The 27,375-nt window shown below is 40.1% G+C and overlaps 2 protein-coding genes and 1 pseudogene across 4 annotated transcripts in view; 1 reads left to right on the top strand and 2 right to left on the bottom strand.

Moving 5' to 3' along the window:
• The window catches only part of utp18 (UTP18 small subunit processome component), a 7,600-nt gene extending 6,168 nt beyond the window's left edge, over positions 1-1,432 (bottom strand). The window contains exon 1 of the mRNA XM_088069460.1: positions 1,026-1,432. Coding sequence (XP_087925586.1) covers positions 1,026-1,244 — 219 coding nt within the window. The 5' untranslated portion in view covers positions 1,245-1,432. The remainder of the gene's footprint in view (positions 1-1,025) is intronic.
• Positions 1,433-2,114: 682 nt separating this feature from the next.
• On the bottom strand, positions 2,115-18,584 carry LOC121939017 (WAS/WASL-interacting protein family member 2-like; annotated as a pseudogene). The gene is made up of 8 exons (XR_015774893.1): positions 18,377-18,584; positions 16,679-16,776; positions 15,285-15,564; positions 10,680-10,814; positions 9,333-9,939; positions 8,240-8,460; positions 7,563-7,664; positions 2,115-6,702 (listed from the first exon to the last, which is right to left on the bottom strand). The product of XR_015774893.1 is annotated as a WAS/WASL-interacting protein family member 2-like (transcript).
• A 1,105-nt stretch (positions 18,585-19,689) lies between these two features.
• On the top strand, positions 19,690-27,151 carry LOC148186539 (CD5 antigen-like). 2 transcript variants are annotated; one of them, XM_088091247.1, is made up of 8 exons: positions 19,690-19,826; positions 22,178-22,210; positions 22,317-22,598; positions 23,159-23,476; positions 24,256-24,537; positions 25,543-25,962; positions 26,161-26,249; positions 26,373-27,151. In XM_088091247.1, exons 1-8 carry the CDS (start codon positions 19,790-19,792, stop codon positions 26,460-26,462), a joined length of 1,551 nt encoding a protein of 516 aa, XP_087947373.1. In that variant the 5' UTR covers positions 19,690-19,789; the 3' UTR covers positions 26,463-27,151. The 2 variants fall into 2 exon arrangements, with proteins under 2 accessions (XP_087947373.1, XP_087947372.1); XM_088091246.1 differs by having other exon boundaries at positions 26,161-26,272.
• Positions 27,152-27,375: the final 224 nt, after the last annotated feature.

Raw genomic sequence — 27,375 nt, 5'->3', positions numbered from 1 at the left:
GACCCGTGTTTTATTTTAGGTTTTTTTTAAATAAAAATCCGCAGTGTGACCATAAGCTCAGCCTTTTTTTAATGCATAATTTCTGTTTTTAGAGTTTCTGGCTTATAAATGGTTTCATTTTGGTGATTTTTATTTTGGCGGGCCCGAGGGTTTTAAACATCACCAATTTTTTTAAAGGGGATAAGGGAAATATTCTGCATGCAAGATATCACCTAAAAGCCTCAAAAAATAAAATAAAAATCAACAAAATCAAAAAAAAAAAACATCAAAAAGTTCCAGAGAAAAAAATTACCAAGAATTTTACAGGAAAAAAATCGCAAAAAAAAATTAAAAATAAAATTGCCACATTAAAAAAAAGCAAACATGCCTTCCAAATGCATGCTGCATGAGCAGAAGAAAAAGCAAAAACATGCTCTAAAAAAGTAAACAAAAAATACTAAAAAATATACCCAAGAAAAATAAACAAAAAATACTCAAGAAAAAAAACATCACAAAGAGATACATGTTAAACAAAATTCAGAATTTAAAAAAATAAATTAAATCAAGAAATTAAACAAAGAAAAGAGACAAAAATCTTTTAGCTGCTTTCAATGTTCACAAAAAAACATCGAAACAAAAACAACAAACGGAGGTAAACAAACATTTAACTGCTGCACGCTGAAGAAATCGCATGTTTCCATTATTTAACATGACTAATGAATAAACTGATTTTTGGCAGACAGCATGTGAGCCGAGTTTACCACAAACAAAGTGAAAGTCGTTAAAAGGCATTTTTGTTGTTATCAGAAACAACTGCTGAAGCTCTGCTGAGTCTGGTAGGGATCAGCCTCTGGGGACCAGTAATTTAGTTAACATCTTATTTAAGCGAAGTTTTGCTGGCAGATAACAAGTGAGCCGAATTCACCAGCAGTGACTGACACACGGTATCAGCTATCTCATGTTGTTGTCAGACACAGGTGTTTCAGCCCAGGTGAGAGAAAACCTGAAATGATCAGATTTTTGAATGGGCTTTGGTGAGCGGTTACCTCCACGAGTTTCTCCAGCAGCTCGTCCTCCGCCCCGAACACCAGCTCCTCCAGCAGCTTCACCGAGCTGTCCTCCTCCCCCAGCACCGCCAGCCGCTTCACGTTCCTCTGCCGGGCCTCCGCCTCCTGCTCGGGGTCTAACTTCGGTGCTCGAGTCCGTTTCTTCTTCTTGGCCGGTTCTTCCTCCTCCGTGTCCGGCAGCTTGATGATATCCGCCATGGTCTCTCAGCGTTAGACCAAACTCCAGTCAGAAACCTGCAGATTTAAGCTTTCAGCGTCCACACGAGAAAAATACTGAAAGTAAAGAAGTTTCTTCTACATTTAACAACCGATGTTTGCACATGTGGAGACACACCAGTGTTTTCCTTCATGTGCTTCCGGAAAGGTGACCTCTGAACCCGGAAAAATAAAAGCCTGCCCTCTAGTGTTCACCAAAGGTATAAAAAAATATATATAAATAAATAAGATTTTGGATCTCAAAGTTTATGCCAAAACTGGCTCTTAAATGTAACATATAATGACACGAATCCCAATAGAATAATTTATAAAAACCCTAATAATAATTGTTGACAGGCCAAGTCAAAAATAGTAAAATAAAAAAAGACCAAAAAGACAAAAAATAAACTATTTAAACATTTCAAATTTTACAAAAAAATCTAATAGAAATGATGAAATAAAATACAAAACAGAATAAAATATTAATAAAGAAAATAATACAAACTCCTGATTAAAATAACTACCATAAAACATTTAGAATTAAAAAAAGTAATAAAAATAATACAAAATAAATAACAATAAATAAAATGAATACAAAAAGCTACCCAACAATACAAATTACTAAGAAAAAATAATTCAGAATACCAATAAAAAGAAAGAACTAATTAAATCAATACAAATTACTCAGAACAACCAATAAAAGCATAATAAATTTTTTAAAAAAATAAATAAATAAATAAATCAAAGATAAAAAAAACTCTCGAAGCACAAAAACTTAAATTAAAAAACGTAAAAACCCAAAACACGGCGCTCCGTCAGTCAATCGGCCGACATGTCTCAAACTTCAGACGAGAGAATAACGGACGAGAATGATAAAATGATCCAGAGTTTATTTCAGACAGCTGCAGTTCAAATACAGAGACCAGTAAGACCTGTAAGACCAGTAAGCGAGAGCATGCTGTTAAACTGGGATTCTAAGAACCGTCAGCCCCAGTTTGGATCTAAAGCTACGATCGTCATGACTACAGTTAGCACTACAGTCTGTCCAGCAGAGGACATAAGTCACTTTTTAGTTGTCAGTATTCACAAGTTGGTCTTTGTTTAGTAACTTTTTACATGTTATGACTCAACCAGATTTACAGCCAGCAGTTCGTAAGGCAAACGGGGGGGGGGGGCTTCCTGTCGCAGTTAAACATGCATCATCACCTCGACCGCGCTAAATAACAAAACATAACTCTTCATTCAACATACAGACCCATCATCGCTCAAAAGGCGTCGCATTTTGCACTCAGAGACCATTTCTTTCCTCAGAACGAAGAAAACCTTAAATTAGTGGATTTTTGAATGAAGTCTGGCAGCCGACAGTTCGGACTGTGGATAACCAGTGAGCCGCGTCACCAGAAACAACCGAAATTTGTTCAGAGTTATAACATGTTGCTTCAAGGCTCAGAAACTTTAGCCCACCAGTAAGAGAACCTTAAATTAATTAAAAGGACTCTGGTGGATGGAAGAAATATTTTCTACAGTTATAAAAAACAACAGAATGAAAGAAAAGTTTCTTTCCAGAAAACAATGAGCCGAAAGGTTTTCACATTTTCTACGCTGCTCACAACCAAAAAAAGAAAAAAACATTACAAATTTGCTGATTTCGGAGCGGAGTCTGGTGAGAAGTGACATCGATCCATCGGTCGATATAAACGACCTTCAGTCGTGTCAAACCAGAACATGTAACGAGATTTTCAGAAAAGAACAGTCACAACATTTACTTGTGATTTGATGAGTAAAAAGTTGCTTTTGGATTAAAACAAAGCTGTAAAAAGTAAAAAGACTTGTTTTGAAGGAACAGTGAGCCGGTTGGAATTTTGATTTTGAGGTACGGAAAGCAAAAAATAACACCATTAACGTGTAATCAGATTTTAATAATTCAGATAAATTTCATGGATTAAAAAAAATCTAAATTCACGAAGAAAAAGACGATTTCTGCTTTCCAAAAATAATTCAACCAGTGTTTTAAATTTTATGTTTACAATTCAGAATTCATTTTTAATCTGTTTAATTGCGCCATTGGAATATTATTTTTCTTGTTTTCAGGATTCTGCGTCTTTATTTTGGTCAGTAAATCTTTATTGGACTTGATCTTTTTCGGATGAAACAGAGTGAAGGAGCGCTGGAGGTCATCTTTAACTGCGACCGAAGCTCCTCACAGACACAAAAATCAGAAAATAAACACTTCGGAACGTTACGGAGGCTCTTTTTAACCTGGAATCATTTTTTATCAATAAACGTGAAAACTAAAAAAAGTCACATGATTTTCATCCAGATCTGCAGTTTGATCAGCAAAAACGGTAAAACGCCGTGAAAAACGGTGAAAAACTGCGATCGCGTGGCACTGAGAGAAAAAACGTTAAAGAACGAAACCTGCTGCACATTTCTGAAGACGATCAGTTATTAAAACTCTCCAACATTTTGGGAAAGAAGTTAAAACTTCGCGAGTTAAAGTCTGAACATCAGCAGAGACGCATCAGGAGAAAAGTGTCGCTTTAATTTCTAATCTTCAGAGTAAAATTCACAATATTATGAGTCGTAAGTCGTAATTTTATGTAAAAAAATGCCTCGTTATGCAGATGACGCCTCGCTGTTTCTATAAAATCTCAACAGCTGAAACTTTCTTCTTCCTGCTGCTGTTGCAGCCGAAGCAGCTCGAGTTTGTCCAGGATGACGTGCAGGTTTTGTGTCGGCCTTTTTTAATCTTTTTAGCTTTTTGTTTTTGTGTTTTTGTTGACTGCGCCCGGCCGCAAGCCTGCTTTACTTTTCGGAGTTTTTTTTTTTTTTACATTTGAAATAAAGATTCATTGTAATTATTGTAGTTAAATGACGACAAACTGCTGCAAAATTATGATTATTCTACAAATACTGTTTGACTTTTCTCATAAAATGTGTCAAAACTGTCATTTAAAACAAAAAGTTAAATTGTGGCTTTGCTCCGACATTAACCCTTTAAAACCTGAAAACTGGCTTTTCTTTCAAAAACATGGAAACAAGGTGACGAGCAACTGAAAGAGAAATAACGACCCCAAAAATAACACCTAAAAGTCACAAGAAAATCACCAGACGTCAAAAAACGAAACGAAAAAGAAAAGTAAAAGAACGAAAAATGGGAAATAAACTGAAAAATAAAAATATATAATAATGATTTTTTCTGCAACCTTTATTACATATATAATTATATAGTTTAAAAATGTTTTTCCCGAACATTTAACTGCCTTTTCCATGCTGTCAAAGCAGCTCTCTGATGTTTCAAAGGGTTAAATGCTTTTAACGTGCGACCGAACGCAGCCAAAACACTGGTGACCATCCAGGATTTAAAGGGTTACAACGTCCAGCGACACCAAGGACACATGAGAGGACAGATTAAAGGACAGATGAGAGGACAGATTAAAGGACAGATGAGAGGACAGATTAAAGGACAGATGAGAGGACAGAGGACAGAGTAGAGGACAGAGTAGCGGACAGAGTAGAGGACAGAGTAGAGGACAGAGTAGAGGACAGAGTAGAGGACAGGTGATCGGGGAGTTGCTGTGAGGAGAATAAATCGCTGTTAAAAACAAAACGTGTCCTTTTATCCTAAATTACGACTTCATTCTCATAATACTGTTTTTACTTGAAGACTTCCTGAAAATGTTGTAAATATTTCCATCAAATTAAAACGTGAGAAGTTCCAAACACTTTGTCCGTCTCTCGGGACGCTTCGCTTCCCGTCGCGTCCTTCGCTCGCAGATTTCTCATTTTATTCTCGACAAATGAAACTCTTTCAGTCTGTGTTTCGTGTTTGTTTTAACGCTGCAGTTTTTTCTCCACAGCGTTTTTCTCAGAGATCTCCGACTTCTTCGCAGGAAACTGGCGGCGCTTTGAACTCTGGGTAATTCTTTAACACTGCATTGGAGCGCCGCCGTGCGGACCGAACGAAACGGGAAGACGACATGCAAAACGTTGAGTCTGGGGTCAGAGGAGACGACAGCAGGAGGAGGAGGGATGGAGGGGTGCTGCTGCAGGGGGAAGACTTCCTGTCTGTCTGATTGTCTGTCCCTCCTCCCGTGTCTCACCGCCACACGTCCTGCAGCAGGGGGAGGAGTCGGGGGAGCTCAGGTGAGTTTGTTGTCCATCTTGGCACTTAAAGACTCGAGACGTCCTCAGGAAAAGATCCTCATCACATCAGGTCCTGTCCCGCCAAAATAAAGCGTGTCACATCACACGGACAGGTGCGAGTGACGCCGCAGGTGAAGCATTTACAGGTGCGTTCACGTTACCGTGAGCGCCGCACGTTTAAGGGCCAGTTCAACATTTTGTTTCCTCTCTTTCTGTCTGACGGCTTGTTTCTGTCCTGATTTAACCCTTCGAGAGCCGAGAAAACCTGCTGGGTTTTTTTAAGAAACATGAGAAGAGGGTGACGAGTAACTTCACAGGAAATGAACACAAAAACTAACAAGAAAAAAGAAAAAAATTCCATGCATATATATATATGTATATATATGTATATATATATATATATAAATAAATAAAAATATATATATATATATTTATATATATATATATATATATATATATATATATATATATATATATATACATATATTTTTTTTTTTTTTTTTTTTAATTTTATTTATTTATTTAGTTCTCTATATTAGGACTTTAAGGTCTTTCTCCGTTTTTGTTTTGAAATTGTCTTTCCTTTGCTTATTTTTACTAATTTATTGCAAATTTTTGGAGCTATTTTTTGTGTAACAAATTAGACATCTCTCTCTCTATATATATATATATATATATATATATATATATGTTTTGTTTTTTCCTGTGACATAATTTTAAATATAAAACCATAACAAATATAAAGAGAATTTTCTGAACATTTTTCACTTGTTTTTCTATCATTTCGAACACTCCCGCTCTGAACTCTGACAGAGAGAAAGGAAAGAAATGTTGAAATGTTCCTTTAAACGGAGGAAGCGTGGATCACTCGTTCACTCTCAGTTTGTCATCCCTCCATCCAGAGCCACAGTCACAGACTCTTCTTCTGTGGTGGATTCCTCAGACGTGCTCGGGGAGGGGGGGGGCTGCTCGCCGCTCTCACAAACAAAAAGTGCACGTGCAAAAACTTAACAAAAGAAAAGAGACGTCAGAGAGGAAGAGGAGGAGGAAGAAGCTGCAGACGAGTCGAGTCGGAGTTTGCAGAGCGGGCCGCTCCTCTTCATCACTTCCTGCTCGGTCACATGATCTCAGCCAATCAGCTGCGAGCGTAGATGAGGCGGTGACGGAGGCGTGAAGGATGATGAAGCTGCAGACGTGACGTCATCAAACAGGATGGAGGTGTGTGTGTGTGTGTGTCTGTGTGTGTGTGTCAGCTGTGATGTCGTCTTCATGGTTCACCTTCCCACAGGAGGAAGAGGAGGAGCTCCTCTCATCACTGCGACAAACAAACAAACAAACAAACAAACAAACAAACAAACAAACAAACACAGAGCTGATGAGGGCCGCACCACAAAGTCAGACTTAAACTTTTCCCACCAAAATTAACTAACTAAACTAATTAACGCAGGTTTTTCAAACCTGTTGAATACCGGCGACAGACTTTATTCCCACTGCCAGTGAACACACCGCTGCAGCGAGTCCGCCTCTCTGTCACTAGGCGGGTTTCCATTAACCCTCAAAATGCACAAATTGAAATTGCGAATCCAAAACACGCGTAATGGAAACACGTCAATTTTGAAAAACAGTCATGTTTATCGCAAACAAGTTGGTACGCGCGCATGAGGCGATACTTCAGGAGATTCAAAAAAGCATTTCACGAAACTGCCATAAAACACTTTTGTCGCTCTGACAGCTCATATGATGTGTATCACCGGGTGGCGGTGATGCGACTTTATGGATGCAAACTGCGATTAAACCCAAAGAAGAAGAAAAAGTACAACAAAGTCATCAGTCAACTCAGTACGTGAGGACGGAGGAAGAGACCGAGACCTCGTCACTCTGATAACAGACAAAGAAATTACAGCGATATTCGACTGGCTTTACTGAGCGGCTGCAATGGAAATAAACCTGTTTTTGTTTTGAACATTTATCACCATGGTTACTAGAATGTTATCACAAGAGGAGAAGTCTCGTAACATCACTCAGTGGAAACACAGCACCGTGTACCACCGCTGCCACCGCCACCACGTACCACCACCGTGTACCACCGCTGCGCACTGCCACCACGTACTGCCATCACACACCGCCACCGTGTACCGCCACCGTGTACCGCCACCGTGTACCGCCGCCACGTACCTCTGTTGGCCTTGCTGGGGTAGATCTTGGCAAAGTGTCGGTACTCGTCTGGTGGAGGGAAGTCGTCCAGAGGATGAAACGAGTATTTGGACTCAAAATCATCTGCGGGAGGAGAAAAGGAGAACTCACATCACTCAGATATTTCTCAGCCTCCGAAACGAAATGACCTTCGATTGATAAATGAAACTCCAACTTCAGAGGGAGACGAATAAAGGAAAGGTCAGAGGTCAGAGGTCAGAGGACGAAGAGATGGAGCCGTTATTTCAACAGCAGACACAAACAATCAAGACGTGATGAAAACAGTCAGAGAAGCTGAATAACAAAAACTGATCTGTAAAATCAGAACGTCGTGAGTTAAATTTCTACTGTAAAACAAAAACGTCTTTTCAAACAAAACGAGCAGTCGAGACCAAAGATGACGACACTTTTCACACACGAAAACTGAAAAACTGACAGAAAAGGGATGTGAAACTATTTTGATCTGATTTATGATTTTTATTTACAGATGAGTTCGCTGAGTTCGCTCTCACTTTGACCGCTCACACTTTTTAAAAATGTATTTCCACGTTAAAAACTTTGTTTTTATGTCGAGCTTCTGTCGCTGCGTTAATGTGATAAATGAAAAAAACTTTAGATATCAGAGTCAGAAAATGATCAGGATGATCAGAAAGACTCACCAGCAAATGAACGAGGGATGGAGGAGGAGGAGGAGTGTCCGTTTCGGAGGGGAGGGGGAGGCGGGGGAGGAGCAGCGGGGTGCGGGTGGGCGGGGAGGAGGTTTCCCTCTGGCGGGGGTCAGAGGAGAGGGAGGGGCTACCGTGAGTCCTGTAAGGAGGCGGGGGCGGAGCTTCTCTGCCGCCTGCCCTCAGCGATGACGACTGGACGGGAACCGGAGGAGCTGAGAGCAGAGACCAATACAGGTGATCGATACAGGTGATCGATACAGGTGATCGATACAGGTGATCGATACAGGTGATCGATACAGGTGATCGATACAGGTGATCAATACAGGTGATCGATATCAGTCACAATATTAGTGATCAGTGCAGGGGAGCAGATTTTTGTCTGCATTATTATCATTATATTTAAAAACAAAACACAGGACTTCATATGACTGTCATCAATAATTCAACAATAGTAATCCAAAAAAAAATTCCAGTTAAATATTTAATACATAAAGTAAAAAAGAAATAAAAATAATAAATAAATTAAAAACGGTAATAATGCATTAAAGCAAAGACAAAAAACAAAAAGACAAATAAATTAATAAATTAAATTGAAAAACAACTACAAATAAAACATTAAATTGAAGAAATACCAATTAAATATTAAATAAATAATAATAATAATAATAATAAATAAATTACAATACTGAAATATCAAAATTAATGTAATGATCTAAATCAGATAAAAACAGTTAAATTACTTATTCTATAACACAATGCAATTAAAAATTATAAACACAAAAATATGGTATAAAAACATAAATACATCGTTTTTTAAAAGAAATTTTAAAAAAATGATGAAATCATATAGAAATTACAATTCAGAGGATTAAAGATGAAAAATGGGGAAAAAAATGAGAATAAAGAAAATAAATCAATAAAATGAAACATATAATAATATAAATATTAGTGAAATCCTGACCTTTTGTCCAAGAGCACTGGATCCTACATTTTCCATGATGCACCTGGACACTTCCAGCATGTAACACAGACTGTATGTGATGACATCACAACAAGCAGCTGATGGCATGTGTGGTGACCTCACCTGCTCCTCTACCTGGTGTCTCTCTGACGGGGAGGCGGCCTGTTGACACCCTGCTGAGTGGGGGAGGCGGGGGCGGAGGAGGGCGGGGCCTCTGGTGGGGGTGTGGCCTCCCGGGGAGGGGCGGTCCTCTTGTTGCTGAGGGAATTGTGGCGTTGCGGCAGCTCAGGTGCCGGCTCGCCGCCACCTGTCGGACCATTAGTGATGCGGTAAGGTGGAGGCGGGGCCAGGGAGGAGGAGGAGGCAGGGTTTCCCCCTGAGGTGGGGGCCGTCTGCTGTTGCCAGGAGACGGGGAGGTTTGGAGGGAGAGGCGGGGTGTTGTTAGGGGTTGGGGAGGGGCTTCTCTCTATTGTAAGAGGAGGAGGAGGAGGGAGGAGGCGTTCCCACGGCGACAGATAGGAGGAGGCGGAGGGGGCAGAAGAGGAGTGCTTCATGCTGGTGGAGGGGAGGAGGCTGCAGAGGAGGGGTGGAGGGGGGGAGGAGGACAGGTTGGGCAGAGAGGGACGCTGGGAGCGACTTGTCTCTGTCGGCGACAGCGCCTGAGGGGAGGGGCCCTCTGTGTCGTCGTGACGATGGCTGGGGGGGCGGGGCGCCGCAGCCCGCGTGGAGGAGAACGTCCGAGGAACCGTCTGTCACACGGAGGAGACGTTAATGTTTCACCACGACACGACTTAACCACGACATTTAACAAGCGTCAGCCCGATGCGTTTTCAAATATGCTAAAGATAAACATCATATAACTAAATAATAATGAAATACAAAAACATTTAAATAAGTCATTAATTTAAAAAATCAAAGATGAATAATATATACAAAATAAAAACAAATAATAAAAATGCAGAAAAAAACAAAAAATAACCAAAGACGTTTTCAAAATTAAAAGTAAAGAATTAAAATAAAGAATTAAATGAAAATGTTTATCTATTATAGAAATTACTTGAAAATGATTTAACGAAGGTTAAAAAATATAGTAAACACAAATGCAAAAAAAATTATTAATTAACAGTAAGAATCTGAAAAAATATATTAAAAATAATAGTAATATAATTTAACAAATAATAAAATTATTACAATATAAATAAATGTCAAGAGAAGAAAACAAAACATAAATAAAGCTAGGAACTTAAAATACTTTTAAAAAATAAAAAAAATATAAAGAGCAAATTAAAAAGACATTTGAAAATAAACCCAGAAATCATAAAATATCCTTTATTCTATAGAAGAACTAGAAGAAAAATTAGAATAATTAGATATATTTTATAATTATAGTTATTTCAACAATAAGATAATAGCAGAGGACACGTTATATTACATATATAAGAGAAAAGGTTAAAAATAGTAAATAATAGTGTTTTTCACCTCCGACTGGTCTCAGTTTGGGGACTCCGCCCGTGAACAGGCCTCCTATTGGTGGAACAGAACCTGACGGACTTCCTGCTGCGCTGCCATTGGCTCCCCCTGTTGCTGCTCCGCCTCCTTTGGGCTCTGAGAACCACAACCATTGGACAGGTGAGTCAGGGCTCCGCCTCCCACGGGTAATGATGTCATTACAGTCTACGATGACACTACGATGACACTACGATGACATCACTGAGTGTATGAGTTAGTGCGTGAAGGTGAGGAGGGATGCAGGTGAGGTCAGGTGAGGTCAGGTGACCACGACAGACACTCAGGTGAGGTGAGATGAGGTGTGGTGAGATGAGGTGAGCAGGTAAAATCAAATGAAGTGTTTACGCTCCCCCGCAGCTCCGATGACATCATCGACAGCACAACATGAGTGATAAACAAACAGCCGAAATCATTATATGACATCATAATCTATGACATCACGATCTATGACATCACGGGGCAGTTAAACCATCTGCGTTTCATTTCAACAAAAGTACTGAACCTTGAGACATTTCGTGACGAGTTCAGACAGGAAGTGAAGCAGAAACGTAAACGACTGACGCTCGCTTCACGTTGTGTCTGAACTCAGTCTGAGAAAAACAACTTTTATTTGCACCTGACAGGTGTTTTCACTCCATTATCACACCTCTGCTGTGGATTTTGGCTTTACATGACTTAAAAATAAAAAGATAAAAAAGATAATAAAAATAAAAAAATAATAATAATAATAATAATGAAACAAAAACATTTAACACAATTTATTAAAACTTTTAATTAAAAAAAATGAGAAAAAAGACAATGAGCAACTTGATAAAAATGTTTAATAAATAAATAAATATAAGAACTATATTCATGATTATCATAATTTTATATTTAAAGTTAGTTTTACAGAATTACAATAGCTTTTAGGCATTTTTTTCAAGTCTTGTTTGCCTTGTATGTTTTTTACTTCTTTTTTCCTTTTTTTGTTTAGGTTTTCTGTGTAATTTTCTTGTACTTTTTACTAATTTCTTGCTAATTTTTGGTTCATTTCTTCTCTCGTTGCTCATTGCCTTCTTCCCATGTTTCAAGCCAATTTGCTCGGGTTTCAAAGGGTTAATAACATAAATAACGTTTAAAAAAACCACTACCTTAAGGTAAAAAATAAAATAAGTAAGAAAAATAAGTAAATAAATAAGTATTTAAGAAAATAAGTAAGACAACCTACAAATAATATAAAAAAACATAATAACAGAATACTTCAGAATACTTACATATAAACTTTAAATTGCAGTAATTGTTCTGATTGGTAAAAAGAGTTTAGTGACATCACGTTATTTCCAGCATAGCTCCGCCCACTTCCACCTGAGCAGAGGCGTGGTTAAAAAAACTGAACACACCTGTGAGAGCCTTCAGCTGACAGTCTGGATTTATTCCAACATGCAGCTTATTTTCATCAAACGGTCAAACTGTTAACTTCAAATTAAGCCTTTATTTACTACTTTATTGATAGAGTAGAGCAGATAGAGAGCAGCGTTGGAATAAATCACGTTTCGGTGCAGCTCAGCCAGGCGTTACAGCTAGCTTAGCACGGCCGCGTCACAGCTAGCTGCAGCAGCTGCGAGTGCTAATTAACGAGCTAACAAGCTAGCATGCTAACACACTGAGGCGTCACGGAGGACGGAGTTTGACTCCAAACATCACGCCGGTTTGTGTTTTCTCGAACTATTTCTTGTTGAACAACCGTCAGGGTTCATACACTTTTACCCAAAAATATCCAGGACTTTTCCAGGACTTTAAAGCCAATTTTAAGACCAAACATTCTTTGAAACGATCATCGATACTACGTATCGGCTCTTTTTCATGACTATATAACAGCTTTTTAAATATAGATTATTTTTAAAAATGATATCAGAACAGGATTCGAACTGAATTTTTATGTAAAACTGTTCATTAATCATTTTTTAAGGGTTGGTGGGAAGAGACTGTCTTTTATTTTGGATTTATGGAAGGGGCATAAAGCTTTAAATTACTATTTTTAAAAAAACTTTTTTTTTTCATTTACATTCTTTTTTTCAATTTTTTTTCTTCTAATTTTTTTGACAGTTTTCTTTTCTTTCAGAATTTTTGGCAACTTTTAAAGTTAAAAAATTGGCCTTTTCCAGTTTTTAAAGAGAACATGCCTGCAAAACCCGACGTGTTTTCGTTAAAAATCAGGTGTGAAACAGATTTCCATGACTTCTCTGTATATTTAGTTTTTCAAAACTTTTCCAGGCCTGCAAATTGCTGTTTGCAAATTCCATGACTTTTCCAAGTTTTTAATGACTGTATGAACACTGTAGATATCAGACAAGAAACAGTTCCAACATGTGACGTCCTCTGAAACTGTGGTTTGACATTCGTGTCCTGATGAGACTAACGAGGTGCGTCGAGTGTCCTGTCTCAGTGTTGGTGTTGTTGTTTGGACTGAAACTCCGTGAGACATTAAACCGGACAGCAGATGGTTTAATATCTAATAACTGACACAAACGTCATCAGGAGCTCTGCAGGACGCTGCAGGATCTGTTCTAACCAGCCGCTCCAACACCTGTCCTCCACCTGTCCTCCACCTGTCTGTCCACTGTCCCCCACCTGTCCTCCACCTGTCCTCCACCTGTCCTCCACCTGTCTGTCCACTGTCCCCCACCTGTCCTCCACCTGTCCTCCACCTGTCCCCCACCTGTCCTCCACCTGTTCTTCATCTGTCTGTCCACTGTCCCCCACATGTTTAATTGTTATTTACCACATCTACTGCACGTCTGTCCGTCCTGGAGGAGGGATCCCTCCTCTGTCGCTCTTCCTGAGGTGTCCGTCATTCTTTCCCTGTTCAGGGTTTTTTGGGGAGTTTTTCTTTAGTCCATGTGAAGGTCTGAGGACAGAGGGATGTCGTATGCTGTAAAGCCCTCTGAGGCGAACTGCGATTTGTGGTAATGGACTTTGTAAATAAGACTGACTTGACATGTCCTCCACCTGGACGGACAGCAGCGTGACGCTGTGATTTAATCTGACGAATGTGAACGAGTCCGCTGACTAAAACATCACCAGATATTTCGACCACCATCAAAGATCAGCAGAGAGGGACAGAAAAGTTTCATCCTCGTTATTTTCAAAGTTAAAGTCACGACAAAAACGACAGGAACATCTCGATGGGACAGAAAAAAGTGGAACAAAAACAAACACAAACAGTAAAATCAGCTGATCCGGAGTCAGTGAGCCGTGTTCGGCTGCAGATGTTAAATGATTAATAAGATCAATAATGTGAGAGTGTGACATGTTTGTTGTGCTGCTGTGACGTCAGCTCTGTCTACAGACACGTTTTCAGTCTGTGTCCACGTGTCCACGTGTCCAAGTGTCCACTGACTGATCTGAGAGCAGCATATTTAGGGTTAATTATCACCTCGCTCTCTCACTTTTAACTCGTTTAACAAATGTTTCCGTCTCAGTTTGACTAGAAGATTATTTTAATTTAAACTGAAAACAAAACCCACTGAGAACTAACCTGTAGATCACCGATACTCAACTTAGGGCCCCCGGCCCAAATCTGGCCCCTGATAGAGTCCCCGGTGGCCCCCAACCATTTCCTAATTCACAATAAATATAGAACGATTCACACTTACAGCTGTTTTGTCCTTTTAGTATCCATAATGTGCCTAAAATCCCTCAAATGTCCTTAAGTCCTGGAAACGTTCTAAAATCCTAGATTTCTCCTGAAAGTGTCCCCCAGCAGCACAGCTTTAGTGTCCTAAAATCCTACAAACTGAATCCCAGAATTGTCCTAAAAAAAGTCCTAGAAATGTCCTAAAATCTCAAAAATGTCCTAAAATCCTAGAAACGTCCTAAAGGCACGAAATGTCCAAAAACCCTCTAAATGTCCCAAAATCCGAGAAACCTGCAAAAATACTACAAATGTCCTAAAATCCCTCAAATGTCCTAAAATCCCTCAAATGTTCTAAAATCCTAGATATGCCCTAAGGTCCTAGAAATATCCTAAAATCCCAGAATTGTCCAAAAATCATCGAAATGTCCTAAAATCCCAGAATTGTCCTAAAGTCCTAGAAATGTCCTAAAATCTCAAAATTGTCCTAAAATTCTACAAATGTCCTAAAATCCTAGAAACATCCCAAAAGCCAGAAATGTCCAAAAACCCTCTAAATGTCCTAAAACCCAAGAAATGTCCTAAAATCCTTGAAATGTCGCAAAATCCGAGAAACCTGCAAAAATACGACAAATGTCCTAAAATCCCTCAAATGTCCTAAAATCCTAAATATGCCCTAAAGTCCTAGAAATGTCCTAAAATCCCTCAAATGTCCTAAAATCCTAGAAACGTTCCAAAATCCTAGATTTGTCCTGAACGTGTCCCCAGCAGCACAGCTCCAGTGTCCCTGCTCTGTGTGGGTGAAGGTAAACTCTGGATCTAACCAGCCTGAGTTTCTGAGTCCAGTTTTCGGAATCTGATCTGAGGGTCTGGACAGGAAACGCGGCGGCTGGCTGACGTCCTGCGGCCTCCTGCAGTCACCCTGTGACATCACACACGCTCTGAGGTCTTACTCTCTCTATCAGCGGCCGTCCTCTGCTGCTCCCCGGACGGCGCCCCCTGCTGCTGGGGCGGGCTCTGCTGCTGGTGTAGGTACTGGTATAAGCGAATGTACGGGTGATCAGTGGGAGGTGTCTGGCTCTTTGGTGTTTGGCTCTTACTGTCGAGCAGCGGAGCGCTGCGGTCGTTCACCACCGCCACCTTCTTCAGCCGGCTGCCTTTACAGATGTCCGCCAGCAGAGCGCCGCGACCTTTGGCCTCGTCTCTGCTCAGCTTTGGGGGGCTGGTGTTGGCCTGGAAAATAAGATCCACACTGGTGTGAGAGACGGCAGAGCTCCACCTGCTGCAGCGTTTCTCTCACTGCGTGTTCATGTCACCTGTCGCGAGTAATAAACCCAATTTATAGATTACTGATTGTGATTATTACATCTGTTCAATCAGTAAAATTCACTCCGACACTCTTGTTTTGTTTTGTTTTGTTTTGTTTTGTTTTGTCCCTAACGCTCAAATCACTGTGAGTGCTTCTGTCACTGAGTCACCCAAATTTCAACTCACTGGAATAAAAGTTTTTTTAATCCTCGCCTGAGTATTTTCTTGAAAAAAAAAAGCTGCAGATGACTAAAACCAGGATTAGCTGGAAAACACAACAGGGCCGAGGCAAGTAGATTAAATGACAACTTACACAAAAAAATTAATCTATTTTTTTCCCCATTTAAAAATAAAAAAGAGGTTAAAACTATGTACTGAATGAGTGACTATGACTGAAAAAAATCAACACAGGCAGAAATGTCTATTTAGGAGCTCACTGTTTATAAAGTTCTTCTAGAAAACCTAAATTAATAAAAAAAACTATTTTTCAGACTAAATATGAGTCATCATTTCTGTACATTTTTTCTGTGGTGCAAATAAAGGGTTAAAAATTGCTTTGTGTGAACAGCTGTTGATACCAATAGTGTTCATGACTGATTTACTTCTCGATTAATCGAGATTAATCTAAAAAGTGTCCAAATTAAATGAAAAATGTTCAGCACTCGTTCCTAAATCTCCCGATGATGTCATCAAACGCCTTCAAACATGAATTTTTTCTTCACACAAAATAAAGCAAACCGTCACAGTCGCTCACAGGTCGGTCTTTAGAGGGCTTCGACAGCCTGAGACGCCCAAAAAAGAAGCTGAGCGGCTGTTCAGCGCCGATGTGTCTCTGCTGCTCATTTAACCCTTAAAACCTGAGTGAAAACCTGCTGAGTCACTGCTCAGGAATCTGCAGATGCAAGACGCTGCACCTTTAAAATTTGTGCATGCATCATTTTTATGTGGACATAAAAATATTAAAAAGTGTGTGTGTGTGTGTGTGTGTGTGTGTGTGTGTGTGTGTGTGTGTGTGTGTGTGTGCGCGTTTGCGTGTTACCTGGCTGAAGGTGGGAGGAGGCGGGGGTCCCCCTGGTGGTGGGGGAGGAGGGGGAGGGATGGGCATCCTGCTGCTGATACAACACACAACTGAACACCCTGAAACACACAAACACACATGTTGCATTTTGCATGTCACATGTTACATGCTGCGTGTAACATGTTGTTGATTCTGCTGCAGTAGAGATCAAACACCTGATGTTCGATCGTGACGTCAGAAAAAAAAGGCACACACAACCGTTTATCTCCATCCAGACCTCATCAGACCAGGAGTAAAAACAAATCTCTGTATTTAACATTTCACAGAAAAACGAAAGGACTTTACAGACTGCTTCAGATGTTATTATTGTGAGTATTATTTGTCTTGTGTGGGTCTTTTTTCATCCAAAGCTTTTTATTATTTATTATTATAGTTCTGTGTGTTTGTTCTGACCTGCAGATGTGATTTGGCTCTGAGCTAAAATCAGGTACGGTGCATCAAATGTCGACATTTATGTTTTAAACAGTTCATGGTCCCTTTTATATAAAATATATGGTATAATAATATATAATAATTTCTTTTTTATTGTTTCAAGAAATAGAAAAAAAGAGACTAACTGGACTTTTGTTTATCTTTTTTTTTCTTCAGGGAGTGGCATCGACTTTAAATGGCTGTATTTCATTTTTTTTATAATTCCATAAATTTAAACAAAAAATAAATAAATTTAAAAAATGAAGGCATCTTTACTTTCTTGTCTATTCTTTTTATTTACATGTTGTTGGCAATGTTTTTCTATATTTTTTTTATTTAAATGAGGCTTTATTTTCTTTTTAAAAACTTTGAGGAGTTTTTTCTTCTTCAGAAGTATGGCTTTGTTTTTACTCTAAAAATGTTTGGCTTTTTTAAAAAATATATATATATTATTTTTGGATTACTTTTAAATGCATGCTTTCTTTAAAATCTGCACAAATACCAGCATTAATCACAGCCAGAACCTGCATTAAAAATTGTCATCAAGTTTTCAAATTTCAGATTATTTTTGAACAATGTTAAAGGAAAAATATTTGTGAATGAGGTCACACCCCAAACACCCCCTCCTCTGATAAATAAACAACAGTCCCTCACCAGTGTCAAACCTGGACATTTAAACTGTAAAGACTCTGTCAAACATTAATTATGTGTTTTAGAAAGAGAAAAATAAATAACACTTCTTCTGTTTTTACCATCCAGACCACATCAGACCAGATCTGGATAAAAAACCAAAACACTCAGATCTGTCAAACCTGAACCAGCTCCTCGGAAAGACTCTAAAGACCGTTTAAGACCCAGCTGCAGATTTATAACACATTTATTTTATTGGTTAAATCAGAAAAAAGAGAGATCTCACCGCTGTTTCTCAGCATCGTCAGTTAGCCACATTAGCTCGCAGCTAGCATCATCAGCACCGGCCTCAATCTCTGCGGGATGCTAAGCTAACCCGTTAGCCTCTCCGCTGAGCTCCTCTCCAGCTGTTTACTGAATCACCACACATCTGTCCGGACACACACACAGGCACACACCGACCTGTCCGGACACACACACACACACACACACACACACACCGACCTGTTCGCTTCGCTCGACGGTTAAAACTGATATTTTCTGCTCTGCGGAGTTAGCTCGGCGGCTAGCTGTGTGTTAGCGTTAGCAGCAGCATCCTCTCAGGTGAATAAACCTCACCTGTGAACGTCACCGGCTCCCCGCTGCTTAACTCATGCTCTCAGCAGGCTGCCCGGTGTCCTCATGTCTCGGTCCGTCTTTAACGCCCCGCTGTTTTCTGTCCTCGGGGGGACAGTTAGCTCCGTTAGCCGTTAGCCTCTCTGCTGCAGAGCTCCACAGTCAACACACAGGAGCACGTGACCTGAGCGCGAGGACATGCACTGCAGCTGCAGCACAAACACACACACACACACACACACACACACACACACACACACACACACACACACACACACACACACACACACACACACACACACACACACACACACACACACACACACACACACACTGCTGCATGACACTGTAAACATCACATTATATATTGTATTACAGTTTATAACATAAACTGCTTTATACTGTCTACATTAAATTATGTATTTTATATTATATTACAGTCTAAAACACAGACTGTCTCACAGTCTGAAGGTTGTGGGTTCAAGTCTTTCTGCACATTTTGTCTCTTCTTGCGGTTTCCCTTTAACCTGCAGCTACAGGTTGCTCCATTTTCTCCTGTGTTTTTTGTGATTTTATTTGTAACGCTTTTTGTAACGTTGGCTTTGATAAGTGCTATAAAAACAACTTTATCATCATCATCATTATTATTAATATTATTATTATTATTCATCTGGACCGTGCTCCTGACACTGCTCTGGTTGGTTTTAAATTCAACTGTTTTTCTATTTTTCTCTCATTTTTTAGAATACAGTTTAAAAAAATTAAATCAAATTTCTTATTAATTCCTGATACATCTGTGTTGTATTTTAAATTTTCTCCTGTGTGTTTTTTGTGATTATTTTATTTTTTATTTTTTTATCTTATTTTATTAGTTTTACTTTTTTATTTATTAAAAAATAAGCTGATTTTTTAAAATATTAAAAAAAATAAGCTGACAAATTCACAGTTTAAAAGCATTTATTGAAGAAAAGTTTGGAGCTCGGAGGACAGAAGCTCCTTCATGAGGAGGTTCAACATCTGATCTGGGACAGAAACCGTCTGACAGGGGGGACCAGAAGGATCCGGATTAGATGTTGAACCTCCTCATGAAGGAGCTTCTGTCCTCCGAGCTCCAAACTTTTCTTCAATAAATGCTTTTAAACTGTGAATTTGTCTGCTGAACATTTTTTATTTATGAAAACAAACACAAAGACACAAATCTGAGTCCTGACTGAAGAGGACAGCTCTGATCAGCTGATCAAACTACAAACATGGCCGACAGAAACAGACAATGATGAGACTTCCTGTCAAACTAAAGACCATCAGATCTGATCCACAGAAGCTCCACCTGTTCCTGACCGAGGACACAACATGTGATGAGACACCACACAGAGGACAGAAAGACAGAGGACAGACAGAGAGACAGTGCACCTGGACATGGATCACCTGCTGGTGCTGCTGCTGTGGAGCTCAGGTAGGACTCTGCATTAACCCTTTAAAACCTGGATCAACATCCCTGTCCCCGTGCTGCGTTCAGACGCCGTTCACAAGAAATCCTTCAAAATCTGAGCAAACTGGTTTGTTTTCTTTTGAAAAAAACACGAGGGAAAAACGGCAATGAGCAATTTGGCAACATTTGTCAAAAAATATTGTTTCATAAATAACTAGAGGAAATGTTCCCAAAACTATAGTTATAATGATAACAATTATGTATGTAAAATTATTTTTAAGAACCTGTTTCCTTTCTGTTTTTTTCCCTCAAATTTGGGTAATTTTCTTTTACTTTTTACTCATTCTTTTTGTTTGTTTGTTGGTCATTTCTTTTCACATTGCTCATTGCCTTTTTCCATGTTTTTGAAAGAAATCAGACAGATTTTCTCTGGTTTTAAAGGGTTAAACATGATAGATTATTCTAATATTTACACTAAATCATAAAAGAACAAGCTGCTAACACTCACCGACGTCAAGTAATTTATCTTCTTACAAACCTCTACACACACGTAAACGTATTAACTATGATGATGGTCGAAATGCCGGCTGTAACATGAAATTCATGATAAAAGAAGGATAGAAAAAAGTAAAACTGTATATAATTATATCTACTATACATCATTTTCATTAAATCAGTAATACAAGTAAAAGAACCCTCAAAAATAGACCTGCCTCTCTCTAATAACAATGTTTATTTGTGTTTATTTTATTGTTTTAAAATCCGAATATTTAAAGAAACTGTTGCAGCTTCGAAACATCAAAGTATCAAATCAGAAGATGTTTACAAAAGATATTTATTTACTTATTTATTTTTCTGTATGAAAATATAAAAAGAAACTTTATTTGCTTGTGGTCAGCGAGGCCGCTCGCTGTTGGAGGGTTTTATAACTCACTTTCACTCCCTGTTAGTTGGTTTGAGGATGGCACTTAACCCTTTGAAACCTGAGCTAATTAGCTTGCTTTCTTTAGCAAAAGGCAATAAGGAAATAAAGCAGAAATTATCCCCAAAATAAGCAATAAATTAGTATAAAGTACAAGAAAAATACCGGAAAATTTAAAACAAATTAACTAACAAAACAAAAAAATAAATAAATAAAGGCAAAAAAGATTCGGAAAATTTGCTCTAGAATTATAATAAAACTGTAACAAAATTTTAAATATGATATTTATAAATATAGTGTTTCCCAAAAAAAGACATTTTCCCCTAAATAAATAAAAAAAATCTAAATCTAATCATTTCTTGCTAATTGTGAAACATTTCTTATCAAGTTGCTCTTCGTTTTTTTCACTCCTATTCTGAAAGAAATTGCAGCAGTTGGTGTTCGGCTTTGAGAAAAGGCCATCTGTGGCCTGAACCTCTCTGAGCTGCGTTTCTGTGAAATGTCGATTAGCTGAAAGCTGCTGATGGGCTGCAGGTTGGAGGACTGCGGTTTGATGATATGGAGGGTGGCTGAGATGATTCTCTCAGATTAACGCCGTCGCCGTCCTCTTGTTGTTTCCTGTGAAGGTGTTAACATCAGCAGAGGGTCGCTCGCAGGCGACTGAGCGACAGCATCAGCAGACAGACAGCAGGATGACGGCTGAAATCGTCTCCTATAACTGAAATACACCCGTCCAGTTGGAAATATGAGCTTTAAAAATGAAGTCCGTGTTTTCATCAGGAGAATGAATCTCGCTGAATCTCAAGTATTTTAACCACTATTTTTGTTCATCTGATTGTTTTTTTGGGTGCCAGGTCTGTGTGATGCACTGAAACCCAGCAGGGGTTTTCTAGAGTTATCAGGACCTGGACCATCAGACACGTCTGTGTTTCTTTCTGTGTCCACTTCTGATCATAAGAATTTGAATGTCAGTTCACTGGGATCATTTCATAAGATGCTTTCACAACCTGCTGCACCGACATGAGGACAGACTGTATGGAGGATCGTTTGAGTCAATGTTGAATAAATTAACAAACCAAATTAATGTGTCAATAAATATATAAATTAATGTAAATGTATGTAAATAAATAACTCTATAGTTAAATAAATTAATACATAAATAAATAGATTGCTTAGTCTTTACATTGAATTGATTACAACTTGGTGGCCAAAGGTCAGAGGTCACTGTGAACTTGCGTCCATTTCAGTCTTATGAATTTCTGAGGATGACCTTGAGGGAGTTTCCTCAAATTTGGCACAAACATTCTTTTGGACAAGGTTTTCGGCCATAGTTCAAGAATTCAAACACCAACGGGATAAAAATTACGAATTAATGACTTTTTTTTTTGATGACTGGTTTGCGGAGGCGCACAAGCCCAAATGCCTTCTGTTTATCCTCTGATCTCCTCCTCAGGACTCCAGGCTGAAGGAAAACTCTCCTCCACAGGTACTGAGAGAAGAAATACAGAATCATTACAGCAGAACCAGCTGTCAGCTCAGTTTAATCTGACTCAGTTCTCCTCTTTGCTGACGACTCTGTGGTTTCTGTTCAGATGACGTCAGGCTGGTGGGAGGAGCCGGTCGCTGTGCAGGAACTCTGGAGGTGAGACGGCGAGACTGGAGACCAGTGGACGGATCTTTCTGGAACCTGAAGGCAGCAGCTGTCGTCTGCGCTCAGCTGGACTGCGGCTCCGCTGTCTCCTTCAGAGACAGACATCGGTTCTCTCGCAGGTCTGTGTGGAAGATCTGGTCCAGCTGTGTTCAGTCTGGATCTGCTCTGAGAGACTGTACAAGACCAGATCACTCCTCCACTGTCCTGGATCTCACCTGCTCAGGTAAGACCATCAGTGATATCATCTAATACAGTGATTCCAAACGTATGGCCCCTGATAGGGTGCCGGGTGGCCCCCCAACCATTTTCTAATTGACAATAAAAATGAAGTGATTGACAGTGGGAATTGTTTTTGTACTTTTAGTATCCATAATGAGCCAGAGTGCAAAAAAACTTGAGCTTGTTGATCAAACAAAGAGGCAGTGGAGGATCCCCCACGCCCCCCGACAGAGGTCCTTGCTAAGACCCTAATGTCCTAAAATCCTTCTTAAATCCTACAAATGACCTTAAATCCTACAAACAACCTAAAATCCTAGAAATGTCCTCAAACCCTAGAAACATCTTAAAATCCTAAAACGAGTTTAAGTCCAAGAGGCACCTTAAAATCCTCTAAATGTCCTAAAACCCTCAAAATGATGGGGCTGCTGTGACTGGCCCCTGATCTCCTTGCAAAATTTTACAATTTGCAAAATCAGCCCCCAAGCAAAGTACATTGAGTATCCCTGTTCAGTGACATCATCTGTGACAGTGATGACATGTTTGTACTTTGTCTCGTCTCTCCAGACTCGGTCAGGCTGGTTAATGGGAGCAGTCTGTGCTCAGGCAGACTGGAGGTGAAGTCCAACCGGTCTGACCAGTCTAACCAGAGGTGGTCCTCGGTGTGTGAAGCTGACTTTGACCTGCGGGATGCAGAGGTGGTCTGCAGGGAGCTCGGCTGTGGGGCTCCTTCGGTCCTCCAGGGGGCGCTCTATGGGGAAGCGGAGGCTCCGATGTGGACCAAAGAGTTCAGGTGTGAAGGCCACGAGTCTGCTCTGCTGGACTGTAGAAGCTCGGAGAGAAACACCTGCTCACCTGGCAGAGCTGCTGGACTCACCTGTTCAGGTAGAAGAGGAGCTGCAGCTCTGCGCTAATCAAACTCTCTGTCGTCTTTTACTCAGAGGTGGAGGAAGTAGTTGAAATACTTTTACCACACTATGAAAAAACAAATATGTTAAAAGTAAAAGTCCTGCATTGAAAATGTTACTTAAGTTAAAGTAAGTTAGTATAATCAGAAAATTGTACTTTAAGTATGAAAGGTAAAAGTACCCAAATCAGAAAAATCTGGAAAAAATCAGCCAAAAAAGAAATGGCAAAATAAAATATTTATTTATTAAAGTACTTGTCAAAATACCCCATTCAGAAAAATTACAAATAAACACCCAAAAAATCAAACCTAAAAAGTACAGTATTTACCTCTGAAAAGGAATGGGAAAGAAGTATAAAGGGAAATGAAAAGAAAATACTCAATCAAGAAATATCACATGAGAGGGAGTGATGTTGTGCTCGTATATCAGCGCTCATGGATTGCCTCTCGACCAATCAAATTGCTTGGTCGGAACTAACTGTTGTATAAGTAAAAAACAAACAACTGGAATTTGTACTAAAGTAAATTACTTCAGTAAATGTACTTAGTTATGGTCCAGCACTGCTTTTACTGACAATACTCTGGTTTATGTTCTAGTTAAACTCTTTAATCTTTACTGATGATACTCTGGTTTATGTTCTAGTTAAACTCTTTAATCTTTACTGATGATACTCTGGTTTATGTTCTCGTTAAACTCTTTATTCTTCACTGATGACTCTGTGCTTTATGTTCTAATGAAAGTCTTTATTCTGTTCAGAGCCGGTGAGGTTGGTGGGAGGATCCAGTCGCTGTGCAGGAACGCTGGAGATCAAACAGGGAGTCTGGAGGTCAGTGAGTGACATTTACTCTCCCTGGACGCTGCAGGAAGCTGCGGTGGTCTGCAGACAGATGGACTGTGGCTCTGCCGTGTCTTTGGTGCAAAGGCCCTCCTTCAGGTCGGTGTGGAGGATCAAGCCCAGCTGTTTTCAGTCTCAAACTGCTGTGAGGGAGTGTGCATCACCAGATACTGGCCATCTCATGCTGGACCTCACCTGCTCAGGTAAGACCATCAGTGACATCATCTATGACATCATCTATGACATCAGTGGTCAGTGGTTTCTGCTGGGAGCTATCGAGACAATATCACGACAGCTCCTTCAAAGGATTTAAAGTGAATCTGACCTAAACAGTGTGTTTTCTTTAGTGTCGAATCAGCTGAAAAGAGGAGCGGTCCTCAGAGTCAGAGGCTCTACAGAAAACTGGCTGCTGTTTTCAGTTACGGAGACATTTAAAATCTGCAAACTTGATTATTTCTGTGGTCATTTTCAGCTGTAACTGAAACATATATGGAGTTAAACATGCTGGAGTGACCTGTCTGACGTTTCTGACATGCGAAATTGTCGTTGATTGATTATTATGTTTGTTTTCTTATTTATGAGAGGGGGAAAAAAATTTTAAAAAGTCTACTCAAATCCCCAGAAATCTGACATACTGGAGCTTTAAGTGGAGAGAAGCAGGGCCGTAACTAGCTATGAGGTCACCGAGGTCACTGAGGTCCAGACCTTGATAAAAATTTCAGAGGAAAAAAAAAAAGATGCCCCAAACAGCATAAACACAGACACATCAGACAGCTGCAGGTTTACAAACTCTGCCAAACCTTCTTACCGTCCGGCCTTCAGGTGTGTTTCTGTCAAGTCCTTTATTTTCGCTCTGTCCATGACAAGAGCCCTGGTGTTGTCTCACTGTTCACTCACAGTTCACTTTTGCAGTGTCTCTGAATGTCCGCTCCACTCTCACTGTCTGCCGGTGTCTCCGAATGTCCGCTTCGCTCTCATTCTCGGCTGGTGTCTTCGCCGGTGTCTTCGCCGGTGTCTCCGAATGTCCACTTCGCTCTCACTGTCTTCCGGTGTCTTCACCAGTGTCTTCACCAGTGTCTCTGCCGGTGTCTCTGCCGGTGTCTCTGAATGTCCGCTCCGCTCTCATTCTCCGGCATTCTCCGCTGAGAAGTTGACTTGTCTCTGGAAGCTCTAAACATCCCTGTCTGTCTCTCTGTCTGTGTTTACAGACCTGCTCCATCAGCCCATCATCTCTGCATCCTCCTCCATGGACGGGCTCTCTGGGGTCTCCAGGGTCTCAGGGGTCTCTGGGGTCTCCAGGGTCTCAGGGGTCTCCGGGGTCTCCAGGGTCTCTGGGCTCTCTGGGGTCTCTGAGGCCCAGCCGCAGGAGTTTGAGGTGTCCAGAGGCTCCACCTTCACCATCAGCTGCTCCGTCCAGCCTCAGTACCTCGGAGGCTCCTTCCTGCTCCGCTTCGCCTCCTCGGACTCAGCACAAAACTACACCCAGCCAGCTGTCAATCACTCTGCACACTTCCTGTTTCCTGCTGCAGAGCCCGCCCACCAAGGAAGCTACCGCTGTGTTTATGACATCCATATTTCTTCTCATGACTTTTTCTCTGAGAGCCAACCGCTCTCTGTAACCGTCTCAGGTGAGGACCGTCTCATTGTCCAGGTCACATCCTGTAACCCAGGACGCTGGACGTTTCACCTCTGATCCCTGATCACACCTGATATCAGTCATGTGATGTTGTATGATGTGTTGTGATGTGGTATGATGTGTCGTGTCGTGTCGTGTCGTGTCGTGTCATGTGATGTTGTGTGATGTCATGACTGCTCATGTGTTTCAGGATCAGATCCAACAGCTTTCATCATCAGAGCGGTCTTCCTGCTGCTGACTCTGCTGCTGGAGAACATCGTCCTGTATTTCTACTGTCAGGTACGACACGCGTCACCACTCAGGTCTGTCTACGTTAATAACTCAGTGTGTGTTTCTGAGTGTGTTTTACTGCAGTGAATAGAGGAGTGATGCAGGTGTGTGCGTGTTGTCGTGTGTCTCCAGGCCAGCAGGGGACAGGAGACGGGCAGCCGGGAGACCACGGAGCCGGATTATTCTCACCTGGGTGTTTGTGCAGCTCAGGGAGCGGAGTGACTCCTCCTCACATCCACAGGAAGTTTATGTCCCTAAAACGAGGACGGCGCTCTGATGTCACATGATATACTTTTACCTTTAAAAGCTCCAGTTTGACTCACTTCATCGTCTCTTCCTGCTCTGAACTGCACACACAACACAGAGGACAAGAATCAGCCAATCACAGGCCAGCAGGACCAACCGCCAAACAGGATTCACCACCTCTCACACACATAGATACACACACACACTCACACACACACACACACACTTTCACCTGTTCACACACAAACTCGTGCAGCAGGAATGTCCACGGTCCTGTCTGTCTTCATTGATCTTCAGGTGTCTTCATTTGGTTTCAGTTGTCTCCAGGTGTCTTAAGGTATCTATAGTTGTCTCAAGGTGTTGTCAGGTTTTTTCAGGTGTCTTCTGTTGTGTTCAGCTGTCTCCAGATGTCTTTAGATGTCTTCAGATGTCCCTCAGCTGCGTCAACAGTCCGTCTGATCAGAGGAAACGTCCGACTGAGCAAACTGTTTTCATCACTTCATGGTTATTTTTTCATTTAATTCTGAGCATCACGACATAAATGTAAAATTCAAATATTTTATATTCTTTTAATATATTTTGTTCCATTAACTAATTTTAAAACAAATAAAACAGAAATTGTTTTCTTCTGTTTTTGTGTATCAGTTTATCGTAATTTTCCAGTATTTAATTTTCATTTCATATTAAAGTCTGTCTTAATGTGAATTCGATTTTATCAGATGTTTTCTCGTATTATGTTTTACAATTTTAAAAAGTTTAATATTATTTTAAAAAATACATAAGTAATAAAAATCTTAAATTCATATATATATATATAATTATAAAGTTAAAAGCAATACAAAGAAAAACATGTTTTTTTTTAATGTTGACATTTTTTCATGTCAGTTTA

The sequence above is a fragment of the Plectropomus leopardus genome, chromosome 18 (genome assembly GCF_026936395.1).
Source record: "Plectropomus leopardus strain MGB_pleo_1.0 chromosome 18, ASM2693639v1, whole genome shotgun sequence".
Classification (NCBI taxonomy): Eukaryota; Metazoa; Chordata; class Actinopteri; order Perciformes; family Serranidae; genus Plectropomus; species Plectropomus leopardus.
Note: the sequence above shows the minus strand (reverse complement) of the source record. Positions and strands in the feature narration are given on the sequence as shown.

What these genes read in the sequence shown, in the direction of transcription:
- LOC148186539 (XM_088091246.1), top strand. Translation starts at nt 19,790, where the DNA reads ATGGATCACCTGCTGGTGCTGCTGCTGTGGAGCTCAG. An exon ending in CCTGGATCTCACCTGCTCAG is followed by an intron (nt 22,599 to 23,158) that starts GTAAGACCATCA and finishes TCGTCTCTCCAG; the next exon opens with ACTCGGTCAGGCTGGTTAAT. An exon ending in GCTCTCTGTAACCGTCTCAG is followed by an intron (nt 25,963 to 26,160) that starts GTGAGGACCGTC and finishes CATGTGTTTCAG; the next exon opens with GATCAGATCCAACAGCTTTC.